Here is a 23,035-nt window from a genome sequence, read left to right on the forward strand (position 1 = left end):
GTCAGGAGCAAACACTAAGAGCACAAAGTGATTGGGAGCAAGACCAGTACTCCTTGGACAAGATGAGACGAGGAAAATTGATTTTGACAGAAATGTCTCATTTCAAATAATCTGTTCTGTAAATATTGCCTAAAACCCAAAATAAATTATTTGGATACCTGTTGCTTCAGAATTTCATATACGCTAGAGAGTTCATAAGATTGATCTTTAAGTGTGGCTACAGTAGTCTAGACTGAATGTTATGCATAGTGATGGATGAGACGACTTGACACAAAAGTTTCATTTTCTGGTTTGAGGTGTCTAACCACAAACATAAAGCTATGTGATATGTAAAATGAAAATAATAGACTTGTGCAGTACAACTAATTTATGTAATATTTCAGACAGTCATTGTGTTTTCTTTTGATTTCAATCTGAAGTAAGTAAGTTTTGGTTACAAGACTGTACAGTGACCGATCAAGATATAATGCTAGGCCATTCTTTTTGAAAGCAAACCCATTTTATCAGCTGTAAGACACTGGGGAGTCCTGATCAAAATTCTTTCAGGTAGACGTTCATACACAATTGCCTTTTATATGGACATCGATCAACAGTTTTGAAATACAAAATAAGTGAAGGGGGAGGTTTTGATCTTGATTGGTGCATTCTCTTCGATTACTAATGGGAGCTTTTGGTCAGAACAAAATAACCTTTTGCTCTTATCACTGAAATGTGAGTGATCAGTTTTGGATGCATTGAAAATGGAAACATTGCTAACATTGCTGCTTTAGTTTATACTAAATCAGTGCATATACATTCCCAGAGGACACAGTTTAAAAATAAGGGGTAGACCACTTAGAACAGAGTTGAGGAGAAATTGCTTCACCCAGAGAGTGGTGGGTGTATGGAATGCTCTGCCCCAGAAGGCTGTGGAGGCCAAGTCTCTGGATATTTTCAAGAAAGTGTTGGATAGCGCTCTTAAGGATAGTGGAATCAAGGGTTATGGGGCTAAGGCAGGAATAGGATACTGATTGAGGATGGTCAGCCATGATCATAATGTATGGTGGTACTGGCTCGAAGGGCAGAATGGCCTACTCCTGCACCTATTGTCTATTGTCCAACACTGTTAGCCTGCAAAGTAGTGTGGAGTTCATATTTTGTAAAATCTTAAAATCCAGGCATTTTGAGGATTTCTTTTTGCGAATGATGCAGTTTGTTTTCTAGTCTCAGATATATCATGTAGCAAACAGATCCAGAAAGATGTTCAGTACTGAATAGTTGGTGTAAATAGAATTCTGAGGGTGAAGATGGATTTGAAAGAAGGGGTCTTTGGCAAATGTTGAACTAAATTGCAAACACCAGCTACAAGAGTTTCTTCTTGGGGGGGGGGGGGGGATCCCTTTTCTAGAAAATATTCTTTGCTTTGCTTTGAAAGGAGATTCCCTTGCTTTTGTTGCAGCTTGATAACCCACACTTTCCCCTTTTATGTTGGATAGTTGTGTGGCTAATCAAGTGAAGTCCAGACTATGAATTACATTCTTTTTGAAAGCAAACCCTTTTCTAGAAAATATTCTTTGCTTTGCTTTGAAAGGAGATTCTCTTTGAAAGGAGATTCCCTTGCTTTTGTTGCAGCTTGATAACCCACACTTTCCCCTTTTATGTTGGACAGTTGTGTGGCTAATCAAGTGAAGTCCAGACTATGAGACACTGTTTCCTATCTTTAAACACCATTGAGCTGCTTAGGTCTTTAACAATTTGTTGGCTTCTTGTTTTCCCCTTGTACTAATTTGTTAGCCCATGAAAGTACTGTGACATTAACTGAATTCTACTTAATTATTTCATGGGATAATTGAGAGCTTCTCGAATTTGCTACTCCAGAAAGTTGAGGATGAATATATCCAAGACTGACATTGGTTAGACTTTTGAGCACTAAGGTAATTGAGAATTGTGGTTAAGGTGGGCGAATGGGAGTTGATGTAGAACTTCAGCCATGATCTTATCAAATGGCAGAACATTCTCCTATATGGCCTACTATTTCTTATGTCCTTATAGTAGGATTTGAGTTGCTCCAGTACCATCACTACCTGTAATTGTCAAATGTATATTCCTGCACATTCTCCACCATGCCATGCATTCAGATATCTAAAACCCAAGGTATATATCCTTCCCCAAAGCTCTTCACCACCACTTTCTGTCTTTGTGTATTGTGCACTTTCTCTCTCAATTGCCATGCACTGAATGGGCATTGGTGACTTTGTGCTTCTGTATTGGTCCAAGATTGGCGAGGGACTACAGTAGCTTATCATTGTTTTTGCAGGTGGCTGGTCTGGAATCTCTTAATTACCAAAGCCATATCAGAAGATTTTACAGGTTGATAACCTGTTTGGCAACATTATTAACTCTGTTTTTGTGGCTATTAAAGCCCTGAAATGTAACTTGAACCCAGTGCTTATGATCCAGGAATACTACCACTGCATGACATGAATTTACCCACAATATGGGATTTAAGTAACGTGATGTGAACGTAGAGTAGAGTGTCTGTCTGTCTCAGGAAATGTGTATACTATATCACTAAATCAAGGCTGGAGTAACAATTACATTGCGAGTACTTGGCTTTGTTTTTGTGTTTTATAGCATTACTAGGGAATTAAAGTGCTGACAGGAAAATGTGAAATTGATAGCTGGGATCAAGTATAATATTAAAACATATACATTACAACCCTGTTTTCACACCGTTCTCTCTAGGTAAAATCTGTTTTATCTCATTATGGAAAATGCTGCTAATGAAGATGGAGGAAATGATCAGGCTGGTACTCAGTCTTCTAACGAAGATCAGCGCAGGCGTCAGTCAGACCGCCTGGATCGGGAGGAAGCCTTCTATCATTTTGTCAATAACCTGAGTGAAGAGGAGTACAGGCTGATGAGGGATAATAACCTGTTTGGTACACCAGGTGGGCAACCTTAACAAAAAATGAATATCCGTATTTTCTGAGAAAGCTTATTGAAGATATAAAAATATGTCACTGCCTCACTGGGTTTTGTGCTGTACAGTGATATCCAGGCAGGAAATGTAATTTTAGATTTTGTTTTTATTGAAACACTCAATGGAGGTTGAATTTCCTCTATTATTGAATTGTTATCTTATATTAAGGAGGTTTAAGTATAGGCTGGTACTCTTGTTACAATAGAAAGAATCACTCAATCACTTTGTGAATGCTTTTGTTAATGGTCAATAGATGTTGAGAGTAGCTAGCTTTGTAGGTTTGCATGTGTTCCTCGCAAAATTGTAGGTTTTTTTATCAGTAACAGATTCAATTTTGAATACTTTGAATAATCAAAAAGTTCTGAGAATTTTCAATTGGAAGTTGACTTGTAGAATGCTTTAAAATTTCATAGTTTTGAAGGAGAGCTGGTACACTGCATTGGTTTTTTTATCAGTAACAGATTCAATTTTGAATACTTTGAATAATCAAAAGTTCTGAGAATTTTCAATTGGAAGTTGACTTGTAGAATGCTTTAAAATGTCATAGTTTTGAAGGAGAGCTGGTACACTGCATTTTATTGTCGTGTCTCCCCCCCCCCCCCACAAACCAAGTATTGATTTGTGAATGTACAATACCGTCATTTCCAAGCTGGCTTTCCATGCCATTGCTTGTGTCAGAGTGAACATTGCAAAGAAAATAGTAGAGGTTGGATAAAAAGGAGATATAACTGCTGGAGAGTGATTTTCCTTTTGTCTGGAAAGTAGTGTTAATGGAAGGCAATGGCCTGGTGGTATGATTGCTAGAATGTGAATCCAGAGACCCAGGTAATGTCCTGCGGTTCCAGATTCGAATCTCACCACAGCAGATAGTAGATTTTGAATTCAATAAATTCTGGAATTAGGAGTCTCATGATGTCCATGAAACCATTATCGGTTGTCAGAAAAACGCATCTGCTTCACTGATGTCTTTCAGGGAAGGAAACTGCCCTCCTCACCTAGTTTAGCCTATACGTGACTCCAGACCCAAAACAATGTGGCTGTCCTCTGGGCTATTAGGGATAGGTAATAAATGCCGGTGTAGCCAACAGTGCCCTCATTCTGTGAATGAATTTTTAAAGTATTTTTCTTTTATACATTGCAGTTAGATAGACCTAAAATCATTTTGATGGCTTCGACCCAACAATTGCATAAAAAATCTGCAGAATTGGGAGACAATACTTTCACTAAAGATTGAGCATTTGCTGTTCTATAACTTTGCTAATATGTTTCCATTTCTTTTCAAGTTTTTCTTTCATACAAAGGCTCTTACACTCAAAATTGAGTTGAGTGAGTTATTAGCTGCAATGGAATAACTTTTACTATTGTTGCAAATATTGTTTTGTCACAGCCAAGAAATCATAACAGTTAAGAGATCAAATTGATAACCATAAATTGTGTCATCCTCAACCTACACCGCCAGCTGGCTGTAGCTATGTTATCATTTAAGGCATGATGTTTAGCGTAGAGGTGCCCAACTTAGTTTGCAGATGACATGGTCCTCCAGAGTGTTTCATACACCCTGACATCTGTTTTGACTGATAGACTAATTTACAGCCCATTCATAAGATTCTCTATTATTAATTGCATGCCCTTACGTGAGAAGGGTAATAATCAGGAAAATAATGATTTTAAGTGAATGTTAATTGTTCTTTGCATTGTTTTTTTCTGTCTTGTGTGTTGTTTTGAAGCCAGAGCATACTATAGATAAGAATGTGTGGAGGATTTTGCAAAGTGCTGCTGCTCCGATCAGATGGCCTTTCCCTTAATGTGCATTGTTGCAGGCTTACTGGTAAACCTATCAGGAGCAAAAATGGGAGAGAATCTGTCTGTGATTAGAGGAGCAGTGAGCAACCCAAAGTGTTGATCAATGCTGTTAAATCTGCTGTTAGGTCTGGGAATGGGTGACTCTTGAGGACTTTTAAGGAAGATGGGAAGGTGATGAATGTCATATGATGTGGAAAAAACAATGACCGTCTAATGGCAGAGGGATACTACGATTGTTCTGTGTATAGGACGTTGTATACCTGCTACAGGTATATCCTGTAGACAAAAAGCAGGACAACGCCTACCTAGCCAATTACCATCTCTTAATCTGCTGTCAGTTATTCATAAAGTATTCGAAAATGTCATAGTGCTATCAAGCAGCACCTGCTAAGCAATAACCTGTTCACTGACCAGTTTGGGTTCCACCAGGGCCACTCGGCACCTGACCTCATTACAGCCTCTCTATAATCGTGGACAAAAGAACCGAATACCCAGGGGAGATTAAAGTTACTGCCCTTGCCATCAATGCGGCATTTGACCAGGTCTGACATCAAGGAATCCTACCAAATTTGGAGTTAGTAGAATCAGGAAAAATTCTCCACCAGTTGCACTCATACCTAGAACAAAGGTAGATGGGTTTTGGTAGTTGGTTAATCATCTCGGCTCCAGGACATTTCTGCTGGAGTTGCTTAGGATAAATATTTTCTATTCAGCCCGTTCAAAAATGTTATGACATACTACTGGAGTAGATAAAAGTTGAATGTACCCTTCCTGGCTCAAAGGTAGGGACGCTACCACTGTGCTACAGGTGCCTTCAGTTCAGTGGTGTACATATTGTTAATCATCCTGTTCAGAGGTACTATTCACATCTAGAGCAGATGGAACCTGAACCTGAGCTTCCTGGATCACAGTTGGGAACACTACAACTGCACCACAAGAGCTCTTAGTTCCTCAGCATTGTGTCCTAGACCCAACCATCTTCAGCTGCTTCATCAACAATCTTCTCTCCATCATAGGGTCAGAAATCCAAAGATGTGCAGTTTTGGTGAATTAGCCATGCTAAATTGCCCATAGTGTCCAGGGATGTGTAGGCTGGATGTATTAGTCAGGGGTAAATATAGGGTTGGGGAGTGGGTCTGGGTGAGTTACTCTTCGGAGGGTCGGTGTGGGCATGTTGGGCCAAAGGGTCTATTTCCACATTGTAGGGGTTCTAATTCTAATTCAAGTGGGATTTTTCACTTATGATTATGGAATGTTCAACACCGTTTGCTACCCATCAGATACTGAAGCAGTTCATGTCCAAGCTTGAGCTGAAAAGTGGCAAGTAACATCTGTGCTGTATATATGCCAGGCAATGGCATCGCAGTTAAACACAACCTAACCAATGTTCCTTGATATTTGGCATTACCATCATTGAACACCCCACTATTAACATCCTGGGGAGGGGGGGTTGCAATTGATCAGAAACTGAACTGGACCAGCTATATAAATACAATGGCTGCAAAAGTAGGTCAGAGGCTGGGCATACTCCAGCGAATAACTTATCACCTGATTCTCCACAGCCTGTTGACAATTTACAAGGCACAAGTCAGAAGTGTGATGGAGTGCTCTTGTTTGGATGTGTGCAACTCCAACAGAATTTAAGAGACTTGGGAGCAAGCAGAACAAAGCAGCCAACTTGATTTATACCACATTCACTTCCTCGACTGCTGACACTCAGAAGCAGCATATTCCATTTACAAGATGGACCGCAGAAGTTTACTAAAGCCCTGAAAATAGCACTTCCAAACCCATGACCACTTCTATCTAAAAGGACAAGGACCAAAGATTCATGGGAACCATGCAACTTCCCCTCCAGAGCCACTCGCCATCTTGGCTTGGAAATAACTCATTTGTTTCTTTAATATCACTGTCAAAATCTTAATGCCCTCTCTCGTGGCATTGTGGGTCTACTGACAGCCCTTGGACTGCAGCAGTTCAAGAAAGCAGCTCGCCACTCTCTTCTCAAGGACGCTTCGGGGTAGACTAAACTCTGACCAAGCCAGTGTTGCCCATATCCCAAGTGTGAATTAAAAGAAAGTCAGGCCATGAAGGTGAGCAGCGTAGGGAGAAATGATAGTCAGGCCGATGGGTCTCTGCCACAAATTATTCTTTCTATCTATTAACTTTTTTTTTAAAATAGTTAAAGAATAATTATTAAGTCTATATTTAAATATAGTTTTGGTGGATGGGGATAGTGTGATGTTTGAATGTGGCTTGGTCAACCACTTTACCACTTCACCAGTTGAGATTAATGATGGAAATATTTGAAGCACAGTTCCCCATGAATTATTTTCTTGAAAGTTAAAGGAGCAGAATAAGCCATACAGAAAGAGAGGCATAAGTGCCTGTGTGTTAGGAGGTGGGGTGGGGGTGGGGTGACATGTAGAAGTGAGCGAAAGAGAGGTAAGTGAGAGAGAAAGATTAGATTACTTAGTGTGGAAACAGGCCCTTCGGCCCAAGAAGTCCACACCGACCCGCCGAAGCGCACCCACCCAGACCCATTCCCCTACATTTACCCCTGCACCTAACACTACAGGCAATTTAGCGTGGCCAATTCACCTAACCTGCACATTTTTGGAGTGTGAGAGGAAACCGGAGCACCCGGAGGAAACCCACGCAGACACGGGGAGAATGTGCAAACTCCACACAGTCGGTCGCCTGAGGCGGGAATTGAACCCGGGTTTCTGGCGCTGTGAGGCAGCAGTGCTAACCACTGTGCCACCGTGCCGGGGGAAAGGAAAACAGACTTGAGTGAGAAGGAAACCCTGGACTGAAATTCAACTCTTCTTTAACCTCCACTTATCTGTGCATTCTGCAGAGGCCAACTTGAAATGTGCCCTACCAAAATCGACCCAAGGTCAACATTTTTTTAAACCTAACTCCTTAGCTCAACCCCAGTCAATGTGCTTTCCCTCGTGATCATGGCAGGGCTGTTTTGTTTTTCTCTAGCTCAGCGTCTCAACGAAAAAATAAAAATTCACTCTTTTTATTGAGCTTTTTATTGAGCATTTCCAATAATTATTCATTTAAATGATCAATTTATTATTGTTTTTGAATTTTTTGATGAAATTTATGTTTAATATTGTGACAAGCATTATCCCTCTGAAATTTGTTCACGCGCCATTGTCGGAAGAGAAAAATCAAAATGTGACCGTCCCCACAAGAATCGCCCTGTTCTGGAATTAGGTCAGACTTCTATATCTAATTTCTTATGTGCAAAATGTAGATAGTCCCAAAATATATTGCTAACTTAAATCTAATAGCCACTGCTAAATGTTATGCAAGGAACACAGCTACTTCCCAACAATCCTTTTTGTTATAATTTGAACAGCTTTCTGTTTGACTTTTTGTTTTAAAATATTTCCAGGTATTTGGGGATTTCTTCGCTTTTGGTAGCTTGCCATTGTTGAGGGTGATGCTTATAAATAGCAGGTCTTGATGGGCTTTGTGAATGGCCAATCTTGCTGTCAGTAATTAAACACCAAGTACTGGGATTTACAGTAATATTGGTTTGTATTTTAATTTTGGCTTTTATTCAGGTAATAATCACTGTGGAAAGTTCCATGAGCTTGAGTCTTAGTATTCCCATGAGGGCCTTTGGACTCTGACAACACTGACATTTCAAGCAGAGCTTCACAGTTACCCATTGTGAATTTTGCCATTTTTATAATGTGTTGCAAGAAATATTCCAATTTTTTAACTGTTTATGCAGAAAGTGAAACATGGTCGAAATCATTTGCAAAAATATTTGAATTGATATTGTTTCTTTGTTTTTTTTTATTAAACTGGTTTTTGCAAGGTTTGTGAAGGTTTGTAGCTCAGGTTGAGGTTTAGGGTGTAGGTTTGCTTGCTGAGTTGTAGGTTTGGTATCCAGACGTTTCATTACCTGGCTAGGTAACATCATCAGTGGCGACCTCCAAGTGAAGCGAAGCTGTTGTCTCCTGCTTTCTATTTATATGTTTGTCCTGGGGTTTGCGGTGATGTCATTTCCTGTTTGTTTTCTGAGGGGTTGATAGATGGTATCTAGATTTGTTTTCTGAGGGGTTGATAGATGGTATCTAGATTTGTGTGTTTGTTTATCGGCGTTGTGGTTGGACAATTCCTAGAGGCCTGGCACTCCAACCACAACGCCATAAACAAACACACAGATCTAGATACCATCTATCAACCCCTCAGAAAACGAACAGAAAATGACATCACCACAAACCCCAGGAACCCCATCCAGGACAAACCTATAAATAGAAAACAGGAGAAAACAGCTTTGCTTCACTTGGAGGTCGCCACTGATGATACTTAGCCAGGTAATGAAACGTCTGGATATCAAACCTACAGCTCAGCGAGCAAACCTACACCCTTAAACTGGTTGTTGGCTCCTTTTTGATTTGATCCTTTTAATAAGCCAATCTGGTAGCATCTTGATCTGTGTATAACAGACTGATGTGCAGAGCATACGTGCATGTATTGATGTTGAAACTCTTTCATTTTAATACAGAAAACTGTAAGATTTTCATGTATCTGAGTGTAAAATATCTCTCGTTCTGCAAGGTCTACTAGTTGGAAGTACTTACCTTGTTTTTAATTATACTGAGCTGTTTGTAAGCTTATCTGCACTGTGAATTAGTTCTGCAATTTGGTATCACTGGGAAATTGTGAAATTCATCAAACTACTATATTTGTGCTGAAATTTGGCAGCAGTAGGATAGAGATAGTGGGACATTAGAATGGAGAGAGGGTTTTCAGCTATTTGCAGGATCAAAGAGCCTTGTATTGCATAGAACTTTTAAGGCCTAACTGATTTAAAAAAAAATGCTTTTCATCCAACAACTTGAGCTGAGTTTGTAAATGCATTTGGTGTTGATTTGTGGATTCTTCGAGCTTATCAAGTACTGTCCAAGCTTCGTAGCACGAGGTTGTGTTTTATTTTCATATGGGATGCTGGTTGACCAGCATTTATTGCTATCCCTAGTTGCCCTTGAGAAGATAGTGAGCTGCCGCCTTGAACTGCTACGGTGTACGTGCTGTAGGTAGGCTCACAATACCATTATCGAGGGAATTCCAGGATTTTGACTCAGTGACAGTGAAGAAACAGTGATATAATTCCAAATCAGAATGAGAAGTGGCTTGGAGGGGAACTTGCAGGTGCTGGGGTTCCCATGAATCTGCTACCCTTGTACTCCTAGGTAAAGGTACTATATAAGGATCTTTGAATTTCTGAAGTGCATCTTGTAAATAGTACATATTGCTTCTGAGCATCAGTGGTGGAGAGAGCAGTTGCTTGTGGATGTGCCAATCAAGGGTACTGCTTTGTTCTGGGTGATGTTAAGCTTCTTGGAGTGTTATTGGAGCTGCACACATTCAAGCAAAAGGAGAATATTTCATCCTACTCCTGACATGTGTCTTGTAGATAGTGGACAGACTTTGGGCAGTCAGAAGGTGTTACTCACTGCAATGTTCCTAGGATCCTTGCAGATATTAAAATCACTGTTCTTGTGTATATCTATGTCTTGAAGCTATCATACGTAGGAATGTTTCCAGTTATCAACAAAAAAGTTAAGGATCGCCAGTTCTTCTTTGTCTGACAAGCTTTTGAAAATCAACTTTTAATCTGAAAATCATGTATGGTGACAGGATACAGTAAGTCTGGGGTCAGGCAAAGTGTGTGCTTTCTCAATACGTAGGGCAGTTTCTGAAATTTACACTCTGAGAAAACTGCAAGAGTGTAATTTGTGCAAAAAAGTACACCTGAATGAAACTTGAAATTTGGCCCCTGAGAAATGGTTTTGAAATAAGCTGGTGCTAAGACCTTGAAGATAGATGGCTTTACTTCCACTCCTATGTCTTATGGTCTTCTATCCAATGGGCATGAAGTATGACAAAAAAAACAAGCTTCTCAAAAAAATTAGATCTTTTCTTTCTCTTTCCCAATGTTGCTCACGTGTCTGAGAATACACTTTCTATTTTTGCTTTTTGTTTGTGTGTGCTGCTTTCTTCTTGCAGCCATCCCTTTTACGTGTGCTAGTTTGCTCTTTTTATCGGCTCAGCTTTTTGTCTGTTTTGTTTCCCTCTGTCTCTGTTCTCTGATTCCCTCCACAGGGGGTAGCTTTTAGCTCACAGATCAAGAGAGTGAGCTGACCAGGGCACAGTTCAACTTTCAGGTCGTGTGAAGAGTCTGGCCAGGGCAGTGGGTCAACACTGGATAGTGGGAGGTGATCAGTATGATACCACAAAATTTTAAGTCAGGTGGCTGGCATGTGGAGCACAATATGATATGTTGAAGAGTGAGAGGATTGAAAGGTAAATATGTATGGTAAGTATGCATGCTGACATCTGAAAGGTTTAAGAGTAATCTACTGGATGTAAAAACTTGAAAGTAAAAGCATTTCATGCAAAAATTTATGTACTGATCTCTCATTCTGTTCTGTATTCTTCAGTGTGATCTTTCATATGCTTGGTGCTGCCAGTGGAGGCAAGGAAGAATATTTACCCCTGCATTTTTAAAGGGAATAAAGTATATTCTCTTTGGGAGACTACAATCTTTATTGAGGTTTCTACTGTCATTTGGAATGTTTTGGTACATTGGGGTAAAATGAATTGTATGCTTGTGTGTTAAGTGTTAGTCACTGCATCAAAGTCAGTTGGTCTTTAAATTTGAAGAGGTGATACCCTCATTGTCTATAATATTGTTTTGGTGCCTGACTAGGTACTATTTTACAGCGAAAGTAAAACTTATTTCTTCATTCACCATTTGTGGTGAGTGTTTGAAATGCTGGAATGACTACCTCAATTCTGGCAGGACAACAGACACTAGCTGCTTGCAATCTACAGAATGTGAACCAAAATGTTAACTGTGTGAAGTAGCATCAAGTTTATTCTAACACATAAAATAATCCATTTGCAGTCTTTGATTTTTAGCCAAGGCATATTCTTTATGAAAATGTAAGAATGTTGTGTGAGATTATATCTGTGTGCAAGCTGCTTTAACATCATTTGCTGTAGACATAATGCTTGTTTTCACAAGGCAAGCCTATTTTCTAGAGTTTCCAGTGTATGTAGTTATGATGAGAAGTTTTGCCTGGGACGGTACTTGTTAGAGCAGAAAGATTTAAGTGGCTTAGAGAGATATTTAAACGTTGAAAGAGTTTAAATGGGTAAGTAATAAAGAATGGCATTGTTGATCAGTGAATCAGTAATGTTGAGTGTTCTTAGGCTAAGGATTAATATGACAACCAGTAGTTAGAAGTGTATTCTCAAAAGATCTTACTAGAGTAAGATTAAGGCCAATCAAAGATAGTTGTGTATGGAATCTGATGACATAGGGAAAGTGCTTAATGAATACTTTTCGTCAGTATTCACATTAGAAAAGGGCAATGTTAGTGAGAATACGGTGATGCAGGCTACAAGATTAGATGGGATTGAGGTTGACCAAGACGAGGTTTTAGCAATTTTGGAAGATCTGAAAATAAATAAGATCCCTGGGCCAGATGGGATTTAACCTCTGATTCTTTGGGAAGCCAAGGAGAAGATTGCAGAGCCCTTGACTTTGACCTTTGTCATCATTGTCGCCAGAAGACTGGAGGATAGCAAATGTTGTTCCCTTGTTTAAGAAGGGGAGTCGGGACACCCTGGTAATTATAGGCCAGTGAGCCTTACTTTGTTTGGGGGTAAGGTGTTGGGAAAGATTATAAGATATAGGATTTATAATCGTCTGGAAAGAAATAATTTGATTAGAGATAGTCAACACGGTTTTGTGAAAAGTAGGTCATGCCTCACTAACCTTATTGAGTTCTTCGAGAAGGTGCCAAAATAGGTTGATGAAGGTAGAGCTGTTGATGTAGTGTATATGGACTTCACGAAGGCATTTGATAAGGTTCCACGTGGTATGTTTTTGCACAAAGTACAGAGTTTCGGGATTGAAGGTGATTTAACTGCTTGGATCAGAAATTGGCTAGCTGAAAGAAGACAGGGTGGTGGTTGATGGGAAATATTCATCTTGGAGCTCAGTTACCAGTGGTGTGCCGCAGGAATCTGTTTTGGGGCCATAGCTGTTTGTCATTTTTATAAATGATCTGGATGTGGGCGTAGAAGGATGGGTTAGTAAATTTGTGGGTGACACTAAGGTGGAGTTGTGATAGTGCCAAAGGATGTTGTGGGTTACAGAAGGATTTAGGTAAGATGCAGAACTGGGCTGAGAAGTGGCAAATGGAATTTAATGCGGAGAAGTGAGAGTTCACTTAGGAAGAAATAACAGGAATAGAGATTCGGCTAATAGTAAAATTCTTTGCAGTGTAGATGAACAGAGATGTCTGTGTCCTGGTGTATAAATCCCTAAAGGTTGCCACCCAAGTTGATAGGGTTGTTAAGAAGGCATATGATGTGTTGGCATTTGTAGGGGGATGGAGTTTCAGAGCCACGCGGTCATGTTTCAGCTGTACAAGACACTGGTAAGGCCGCACCTGGAGTATTGCGTGCAGTTCTGGTCACCGCATTATAGAAAGGATGTGGAAGCTTTGGAAAGTGTTCAGGGGAGATTTACGAGGATGTAGCCTGGTATGGTAGGAAGGTCTTATGAGGGAAGGCTGAGTGAACTAAGGCTGTTTTTGTTGGAGAGAAGGTTGAGAGATGACTTAATTGAGACGTACAAAATAATCAGAGGGTTAGATAGGGTGAGAGCCTTTTTCCTCATGGTGAAGGCTAACACAAGGGACATAGTTTTAAATTGAGGGGTGATAGATTTAGGACAGATATTAAGGGTGATTTCTTCACTCAGAAGAAACAGCGTGGAATGGCCTGCCTGCAACAGTAGTAGACTCGTGAATGTTAAGGGCATTTAAATGGGCATTGGGCATAACATATGGATAATAATGGAATGTTGTAGGTTAGATGGGCATCAGATTATTTTCACAGGTTGACGCAACATCGAGGGCCGAAAGACGTTACAGCGCAGTACAGACCCTATGTTCTATGATGTGGCTACTGATGTCTAATCTTTTGAGAAATTTTAAATTTCACAAAGCTTAGTTCCTGTAGCAGAACATAATAAAATGTGTTCCTGAGATGACTCTGTTTTAAAAAATTTCTGTTCTAGTTAGAGTAAGAAAGCAGAAACTAGAAGGCTGCTCAGCTACCCCTCTGTGTTAATCCGAGTGTCTCATCTATGATTTTCTGCAAAGTCCCATTGATGGGATTAATACCAATCATCCACCATTTCCCAGAGGTGATTAGACTTGAGTAATTCATATACAAAGTTTCCTGAAAGAGAGGCTTGAAAGGACTTTAATAATAGAAAATATCATTCAGCAGTAAAAGTGCTTAATTTACTTATTCAGAATGCATTAATTCTGCCCTGGTTAAGAAGGAAGATTGTTCTCTGGTTATTTGGTGTGTTTGGAGAACATCATTGTATTATGCACGTAATAAAAATTAGATTAGAAATTGTTGGAAAAGCATGTGCATTGGTTACAGAGGCTTAGTGATTAAAATCTGTGCCTCTCACAATGCAATCCATAAAAGGCCTGAGGGTACCAGTTTTAATTCCCAATCTACGTTAATTAACTGATCTCAACTGGGGAAGTAATTACATCATTGCGATTGGCCTTGGTACCTGTGTCCAGAAAGAGTTAAGCAGTAAGAATTGCCAGTGCTGCTTGCCATATAGACCATCTTGTTGGTTAAAAAGTGTGCATGTGTTTAGATGTCAGGCTTGTCTATGGTTCATTTTTTTTTAGTTGATTAACGCAATGCTGTTATGGTTCAAATGAATGATTAGTTAGCAGAGTTGTTGGATCCTGCACCATTGTAACCTATTAAGAGACAGTGCTTTCAAGAACAGAAAATGGATGCTCAATTTTGCTGAATCACAAATGAAGAGGCAGTTTCTTCTCAGTGACTGTGACTCCTGGGTATAAGTCAGTCACCAAAATGTATGTTCCAATTTACTGGCAGTGTTCATGGTACTTGTCCTCATTGTATTTTGAAGGGGAAGTTACAGAAGAGGAACTTAGCAGGCGTTTACAGCAGGTGAAGGACGGCGTTATTCAGAACAACCCTGATACTCGGAGAAGTGAAGGTTCTGGTGACAACAGAGGTAGGCAATTAAATAGTGGTGCCACCTGTGTGGTGTATAAATTTAATGTAAGAACTCTGGCAGTTTTCCACTTGCCCTGTCTTTGGAGTCAACATAATATGCACATGGGCATAGAAGAAAAATATGTTAGCAACATTATTTAAGCTTACTGATGACAATACATTACTCAAATGTTACAATCTGATGCTTCTGTTTCCCTGGCAGGGCTTAACCATAAAAATTTTCATCCTGGAACCCTGTCCCTCTTCCTCCAGCTTGAAGTAGAATTTGGACAATTAACCTTTTTTGACAATTTCTGTGTTCAGGACTAGCTAATCGGTTTTGTGGTCAGGCTAAGTTTCCCACCAGTATCCATTCTTTCCTCTGATAACCTTTTGTTCTTCAGGAGTGCAAGAGCTGACACTGTCTCTTGCTCACTGTTCAAATTCATGCAATATCCAGAAGAAAAAGCTAAATTGTACCATCTCTGAACTGGCCATCGCATCTATATTCGTGCTTTCAAAATAAGATGTTTCACTTGAGTATCCTCCTCATTTTTGTAGGATTAATGCCTGGCTGGATTGGATGTGGAGGATTCTTAATTTATTAGCACATGGAAATTGTGACAATGTAAAGTAGATATTGCTGCCTCCTTTGAAGTCCCATCTTAAACCACTGAGCCTATTTATTTCACCATGGTTACCAAGGCTATGTTGACTTACTCTTTTTATGGTGTCCTTGCAAGTGGGCAAAATGTTTAGCTTTTCCACAAATAATTCTGATTAGTTTTAACTCCTAAGTTGTTTTGGATTTCCAAAAACGGCCAGTCCACGATTTCTTTTTCAGGATTTCCTCTCTGGAACTTTCTAAGGAATTTAGCTTTCTGGATCAGTTGGCAAAATCTGAGAACAAATGTTAAGGGAGTAATATTGTCCATCTTGGTGCACGTCTGACTTAACAAAATGAGTTAATTGAAGATGTTGGCCTGTTCACAAACCTGTTTACAAGCAGGTGTTCATCCGGTCTTAAGGCAACAGTTATCATTATCCAAATCTCCAAATGGCTAAATAGTTATTTGAAAAACACACAAAAGAGAACTGGGGCACAAAATTAGCATTTTAGCACAGATACAGTTGAACTACTGTTGTCATTTGTAAATATACTGCAACTAATACTTTCAAAGGACTTCTTAAGCAGTGCTGAACACTATTGATATCAATGTTTGCCAGAGGCTGAAACACTGTGCAGAATACATCAACCCACTAAAATCGCAGTGATCTGTATGATTGGTAATAGAAGACTGAAAAAAGAAATCCATCTAACCACATTGAACAACAACATAATTTGCCCAATGCTGTTGAGCACAAAATTGATAGGAAATGCTCAAAGATGACAATTTTTAGATGAGAGTCACCAATCTTACAGTACCTTGTCCAGTCATGCAATATTTAAGATTTATCAACTTTTAGTTTGGCACTGGGGGCTGTTTGCTTGTTATTACTGTTGAGACATCAGACACCTTTATAAAGAAACAATATTTATCAATGTAGTTTCGCTCTGATTCTGGTCATTTCCAGAAACTTATCTCTAAGCTGCATAGATACCAAAAACCTTTCATGCTATGCTCTTACCTGGATGATCCAGTGTGTTCCATCAAATACTGTTCCCCAGTTGTTAAAAGCTGATGTCTTCACTCCTAATCAACCGATCTTTGAAGATTGTATCCTTGTGAGCTACGAATTTCTATCTCCTCACGCTAAAATCCTTGAACATGATGTTTGTTTCCTATCTGATGTGTATCTTAGAAAGCAAGGTTTGAATGCCCCCAATCAGATTTTTGTTTTTTTGCTACGTATAACATGACTCTTATGTGGGGCAAATGACATCCTATGTCTGATGAGTGAAAACAATCTTCCTTCTGACCTTCTCAACTTTATATATAAAAACCTTTGACATGATAGGCCTCTCCACCTTCCTCACCTAGAGGAGGCTGCATTTACTTGTTTCCATTCCTCTCCAGCTCATCACAGGGAGAAAATCGCCAGCAGTATCATCTTTCCCTATTCACCAAGTTATCTTTGGTTTTCCCCAAGGATCAATCCTTGGCCCCATCTTGTTTCTCATCCACATGCTGCCTCTTCACATCATTGGAAAATACGGTGTCAGTTTCCACACTCAGTTCTACCTCACCATCACTTTTGATAGCTCCTCTCTCCATTTTTAAGGATTTTGTTTACATCCAGTAGTGGCTAAATAGAAATTTTCTTGAACTAAATATTGAGAAGACGAAAGCATTTATTTTCAGGCCCCACTATCAAACTCCTGTCATTGGTGATTTTGAGCCTGAACCACATTGTTCACAAACTTAATGTCATTTTTGATCCTCTGACCACCTCCTACATCCACAGCACATTAAGATAGCCTGTTTCTAGCTGTAAAACATTGTCCAAATCTGCCCTTCCATCACTCATCTGCTACATCCATGTCTTTGTTAGCTCTGGAATTGACTACAGAACACTCCTGGCCACCTCCCATTTTCTGCCTTCTGTAAATTTGAGATTATCCAAATTCTGCCCATGGCCTATCTTGCCCCATCCTATTCAAGCATCTGTACTTGTTCACCTATGTGTTTCCTGGTTCAAAACATTTGTTTGCAAAACTCTCATCTTGTATCAGACCCGTCTATGATGTCAACTGCTCCATATCCATAATCTCCTCCAGGCCAAAGATCCTCTTGAGTATCTGTGCTCTTAATTCTGAACTCTTGAGCATCCCAAACTTTAATAACACTATCTTTGGCATCTGTGGAAACTCTGGAATTCCCTCCGTAAACATTTGTCTTTCTCCATTTTAAGATCCTCCTTAAAACTACCCAGTTGACGAAGCTTTTGGCAATTTGTTGTTGTGGTTCTGTTCGCCGAGCTGGAAGTTTTTGTTGCAAACGTTTCGTCCCCTGGCTAGGCGACATCATCAGTGCTTGGGAGCCTCCTGCGAAGCGCTTCTTTGATGTTTCCTCCAGTGTTTATAGTGGTCTGTCCCTGCCGCTTCCGGTTGTCAGTTTCAGCTGTCCGCTGTAGTGGTTGGTATATTGGGTCCAGGTCGATGTGTTTGTTGATGGAGTTTGTGGATGAATGCCATGCCTCTAGGAATTCCCTGGCTGTTCTCTGTCTGGCTTCCCCTATGATAGTAGTGTTGTCCCAGTCGAATTCATGAGCAAAACTAATGTAGTGTACAAAATACCAAGCAAGGACTGCACTAAACACTATATAGAACAAACAGGAAGACAGCTAACAATCCGCATACAAGAACATCAACTAGCCACGAAACGACACGACCAGCTATCCTTAGTAGCCACACACGCAGACAACAAGCAACATGAATTCGACTGGGACAACACTACTATCATAGGGCAAGCCAGACAGAGAACAGCCAGGGAATTCCAAGAGGCATGGCATTCATCCACAAACTCCATCAACAAACACATCGACCTGGACCCAATAAACCAACGACTACAGCGGACAGCAGAAACTGACAACCGGAAGCGGCAGGGACAAGCCACTATAAACAGCGGAGGAAACATCAAAGAAGCGCTTCGCAGGAGGCTCCCAAGCACTGATGATGTCGCCTAACCAGGGGACGAAAACATGTAAATAAAGTGTGATTTGGTGATGGGATACTGGCCCGTGTGGAGTGATTTCAACCTGCATGAAGATATTATGATTTACCATATGCTCATGGTCCGTTGAGGAGCTGGGCTTGCAATATTAGTAACATTAAATTCCATCTGGTTCATTAAGGCAATGCTTATCTTTTCTGATCGACATGCCCACAGCAATGGGTTAACTCATATCCCTCTGAAATGCTCCTAACAAGCACCCAGTTCAGGGACAAATAAGGGTGGACAACAAATGCTCCCTTTGTCAGCGACTCTTGTGGTGGAAACAAAGAGCAGCAGGAAAATGATTGCAAATGGAAATGAAAGAAAACTTCATCAAAAACTTGAATTCAAACAGAAGGTGGTGGAGGCAGATGTAATAGCAACATTTAAGAGGCATCTTAACAGATACATGATAGGTAGGGAGTAGAGGGATATGGACAGTATGGAGGCAAATGCTTTTTAGGTCAGAAAGGCATTATCTGTTGGCATAGCCTTGGTGGATCAAAGGACCTGTTCCTGTGCTGTATTATATGTTGTTAAATAATAAACAAACACAAGTGAAAGCTCTTTCTATTTTCTGACAGGTGGAGAAATGGAAGAAGTCGAAATCAAAAACATCAAGTTTGTTTCCTCGCCGTATGCAATCGATTTATCAAAGACCAGCGGTTACTTCATCCCAAAAGTTCCATTCACTGTGTTGGTATGTACAGCCACAGTGGCTCTGTACATAGTGTCTGATATAGTACAGACCCACATGGGTATATCCAAAACAAGGACAGAAATTACTGGGAAAACTCAGCAAAATCTGGCAGCATGTGGAGAGAAGGCAAAGTTAATGTCTTGGGTCTAGTGACCCATCTGCAGAGCTGCTAGCAACTAGGACAAGGTGGTATATATGCTGAAGGCAACGTGGGGTGGGTGGGGGAAGGAGTGAGGGGACGCAGCCCAGAGAGAGAGAGAGAGAGAGAGAGAGAGAGAGAGAGAGAGAACAACAGTTAGGAAAAGAGATGGATGCTAGTACCTGTGGGAAACAAGAAAATACCAAGGAAAGGAGATGGCTTAGTGGTATAATCACTGGACTGTTATTCTAGAGACCCAGGTAATGTTGGAGGGATGTGATTTTGAATCCCACAGATGGTAGAATTTGAATGCAATAAAAATCTGGAATTGGGAGTCTGATAATGAACAATCGTTGGGGAGCAGAGGAGGGGGACAAACCTTTCTGTTTCAATAATGCCTTTTACAAAGGGAAATCCTACGGAAACCCTACCTGGTCTCGCCTGCTTGTAACTCCAGACCCACAGCAATGTGGCTAACTGGGTGGATAACAAATGCTATCCTAGCCAGTAGTGCCCAGATTCCATGAATTTAGAGAAAACAAGCTGGTAACACGTTTTAAAATACTTGTGGTCCCTACTATCAGTAATTCACTCTCACCAGCCTGTTATAATCCATCCCTTTGTCTGCTCAACAGCTGTTGTCTCTCTGGGTTCCATCTCCACCCAATTCCCCCACCCTCCTTCCTCTGTTATTTCCGCACCCAGCCTTCTTCAATCTGACTGAAGGTGTGACGCTTGCCAGTTAAGTGGCTGAGGGCTCCCTCCTGTTCTGCAGTCTGGGAGAAAGCTTTGTGTGTGAGGGCGGTGGGGACAAGATTTGAACAAGGAACAAATCCCAGCTTAATTAGTGTTAAATAATGCTTATCCAGAAATGCTCTTGTGTTCAGCAATGTGCGTTCTTGTCCACTGCACATACCCCATTACCTCAGGTACCATTATGCTGACGTTTCCACCAGAAATGTCATTGTCATCAATCTGTCAGCAATTTGGTCAAAATCCCAGCTGCCCATATGGCCTTGCTTCAATCCTTCCACAGTAATAATTACAGCAGGAAATCTGGATCCATCGTGTTATCAGGGTACATTTGTACATCTGCTTTAACAAAAAGTTAAATGATGAAGTATGATACTTTACAACACCATTGTAGGGAAGGCAACACTTGCAGGTTTCATTAAAGGGATTGATGGTAGTCCAGCAATGATGGGCAAAGTACTTAGCTGGTGATCATTTAATGAGGTTGAAACCCAGTGAGATAAATCAATAAACGATATAAATGGAACACGAAATGACACGACCAGCTATCCTTAGTAGCCACATACGCAGACAACAAGCAACATGAATTCGACTGGGACAACACTACTATCATAGGGCAAGCCAGACAGAGAACAGCCAGGGAATTCCTAGAGGCATGGCATTCATCCACAAACTCCATCAACAAACACATCGACCTGGACCCAATATACCAACCACTACAGCGGACAGCTGAAACTGACAACCGGAAGCGGCAGGGACAACAAACTCCATCAACAAACACATCGACCTGGACCCAATATACCAACCACTACAGCGGACAGCTGAAACTGACAACCGGAAGCGGCAGGGACAGACCACTATAAACACCGGAGGAAACATCCAAGAAGCGCTTCGCAGGAGGCTCCCAAGCACTGATGATGTCGCCTAGCCAGGGGACGAAACGTTTGCAACAAAAACTTCCAGCTCGGCGAACAGAACCACAACACTTGAGCACCCGAGCTACAAATCTTCACACAAACTTTGAACTTTTGGCAATTTAGACAGCATCCTCCCTTGTATGGTTCAGTCATTTTGTTTCTCGATGCTCTGTGAAGTGCCTTGAGATGCTTTGCTGAAATAAAGGTGCAATGGAAATGAACGTTGTTGCTCAAGGCAGTATCTTTAAATCTAGTCTGTCTAAGCATGTGTGGCCTGTTAATTTTGCCCTCAAATGCAAGGTTATTCAATTTTACTTATGTTTATTTATCCCTTAATGTCAGTAAAGAGCCTTAAAGGTTCTTGACAATTTTACCTCATTTGTTGATCGTTAGTCCATCAAAAGCTTTTTTTAATTCTCAAAACTGTGTACTTGAATAATTCATACAGATACCTGCGCATACCTGCTGTAAATGACTATAATTCTGCTTTATTAACCATGCTTACTGGAACAATGCTCTTTTTTTGTCAATGTATCTTCAGAGCTTCCCTTTTCAGTTTTGCTGCAGTGGCTTCTCAAGTTTATCTGTTGTACCCAAATTGAGTGTTTTTCATGTACCTACAGCTGTTTCTTGATCATCTTCCCAACTACATTGACCACATGGATCTATCGTTCTGTTTTATTCCATTAACTTTACTGGTCATGGTCCAGGTCTTCACTTCCACAGCTACAATATTGTTTATTATTATACTTTCCCACTCTGCTAGCACTGACACCATTGTGCATCTCTACTTTGCTCTTGAATGATCATCTTTTAGTTTCTTCTTAACTCTTTTCTCATCCCTTTGATTCCAATGGCAGATCTCCAGCAGCACAGATATTGATATTCTGCTTCTAGAATGTCTACTGTGTCCACTCAAACTTTATAACTATCACTCAAGTTGAGCGCTCTTTTTGTGAGTGCCCATAGCTGTCTTCAACATGGCTACATCATCATCCTTTCACAAGTACCTCAATTTACTTCTGGGTTTGCTCTTCTCTGTCATCTCCTCCTTGTTCTTGACTTATGAGTAATATGTTTCTCTTTGCATGAATAGCTGAAAATGCTTTTATGTCCACCTAAAAAGGCAGTCTTACACAAAGCTGTTCCTAATCACCTCATTGTAACCCTCATTAATTGCCTGCAATTTGTACAAGGTGTGCAGGAGCAGAGAGTTCTTGTGGAATGTGCAGAAGTATTTGTACCTGAAGGGGCAAGATAAGAATGCTTCTTTGCACCTTTGAACTAATTTATATTGTTGAGACCCATATACAATTCCCTTGACTTCATTTCTATTAAACTGCTGATCAACAATTTCTCCCTCTTACCCCCATACTAGTTGGCGTTGTAATTGTTTCCTTTCTTTGAATGCAGTAAACTTTGTCTCAAGCTTCCCATTGATGCCTATTTCTCCGAGAAAGGCCCTTGATTCTTGCAAATTACTGAGGAGAAAGTGAGGACTGCAGATGCTGGAGATCAGAGCTGAAAATGTGTTGCTGGAAGAGCGCAGCAGGTAAGGCAGCATCCAAGGAACAGGAGAATCGATGTTTCGGGCATAAGCCCTTCCTGAAGGAGGGCTTATGCCTGAAACGTTGATTCTCCTGTTCCTTGGATGCTGCCTGACCTGCTGTGCCTTTCCAGCAACACATTTTCAGCTCTTGCAAATTACTGCCCTGTTCCCAGTCTTCCTTTCCATTGTAAAATCCTTGTGTGTTTTCATCTCCTAGGTCCATTTACAGTATTATGGTTAACTGTAACTAAAAGTTGCAGAGGATTGAGAAAGAATGTCCTGAAGTCAAAGAAAATACTGTTTGTAACTTTGATTAGGGACATTTCAGATGCCTTGTCATGGATGGTGACTTGATTGGATGAATCAAACTTAGCGTTGCAAGAAGAGCAGAAATTTGGGAGGCAATAGTGTGTTCAAGAACTTGGGGAGGAAAATATGAAAAGAAAACT

General features: G+C 40.4%; 1 protein-coding gene across 1 annotated transcript in view; it reads left to right on the forward strand.

The window, feature by feature from the left end:
* The window catches only part of rlim (ring finger protein, LIM domain interacting), a 61,651-nt gene that overhangs the window by 20,153 nt on the left and 18,463 nt on the right, over positions 1 to 23,035 (forward strand). The window contains exons 2-3 of the mRNA XM_043705004.1: positions 2,725 to 2,930; positions 14,784 to 14,891. Of these exons, the coding sequence (XP_043560939.1) occupies positions 2,747 to 2,930; positions 14,784 to 14,891 (292 nt within the window). The 5' untranslated portion in view covers positions 2,725 to 2,746. The remainder of the gene's footprint in view (positions 1 to 2,724; positions 2,931 to 14,783; positions 14,892 to 23,035) is intronic.

This window comes from Chiloscyllium plagiosum, chromosome 15 (assembly GCF_004010195.1).
Source record: "Chiloscyllium plagiosum isolate BGI_BamShark_2017 chromosome 15, ASM401019v2, whole genome shotgun sequence".
NCBI classification, from domain to species: Eukaryota; Metazoa; Chordata; class Chondrichthyes; order Orectolobiformes; family Hemiscylliidae; genus Chiloscyllium; species Chiloscyllium plagiosum.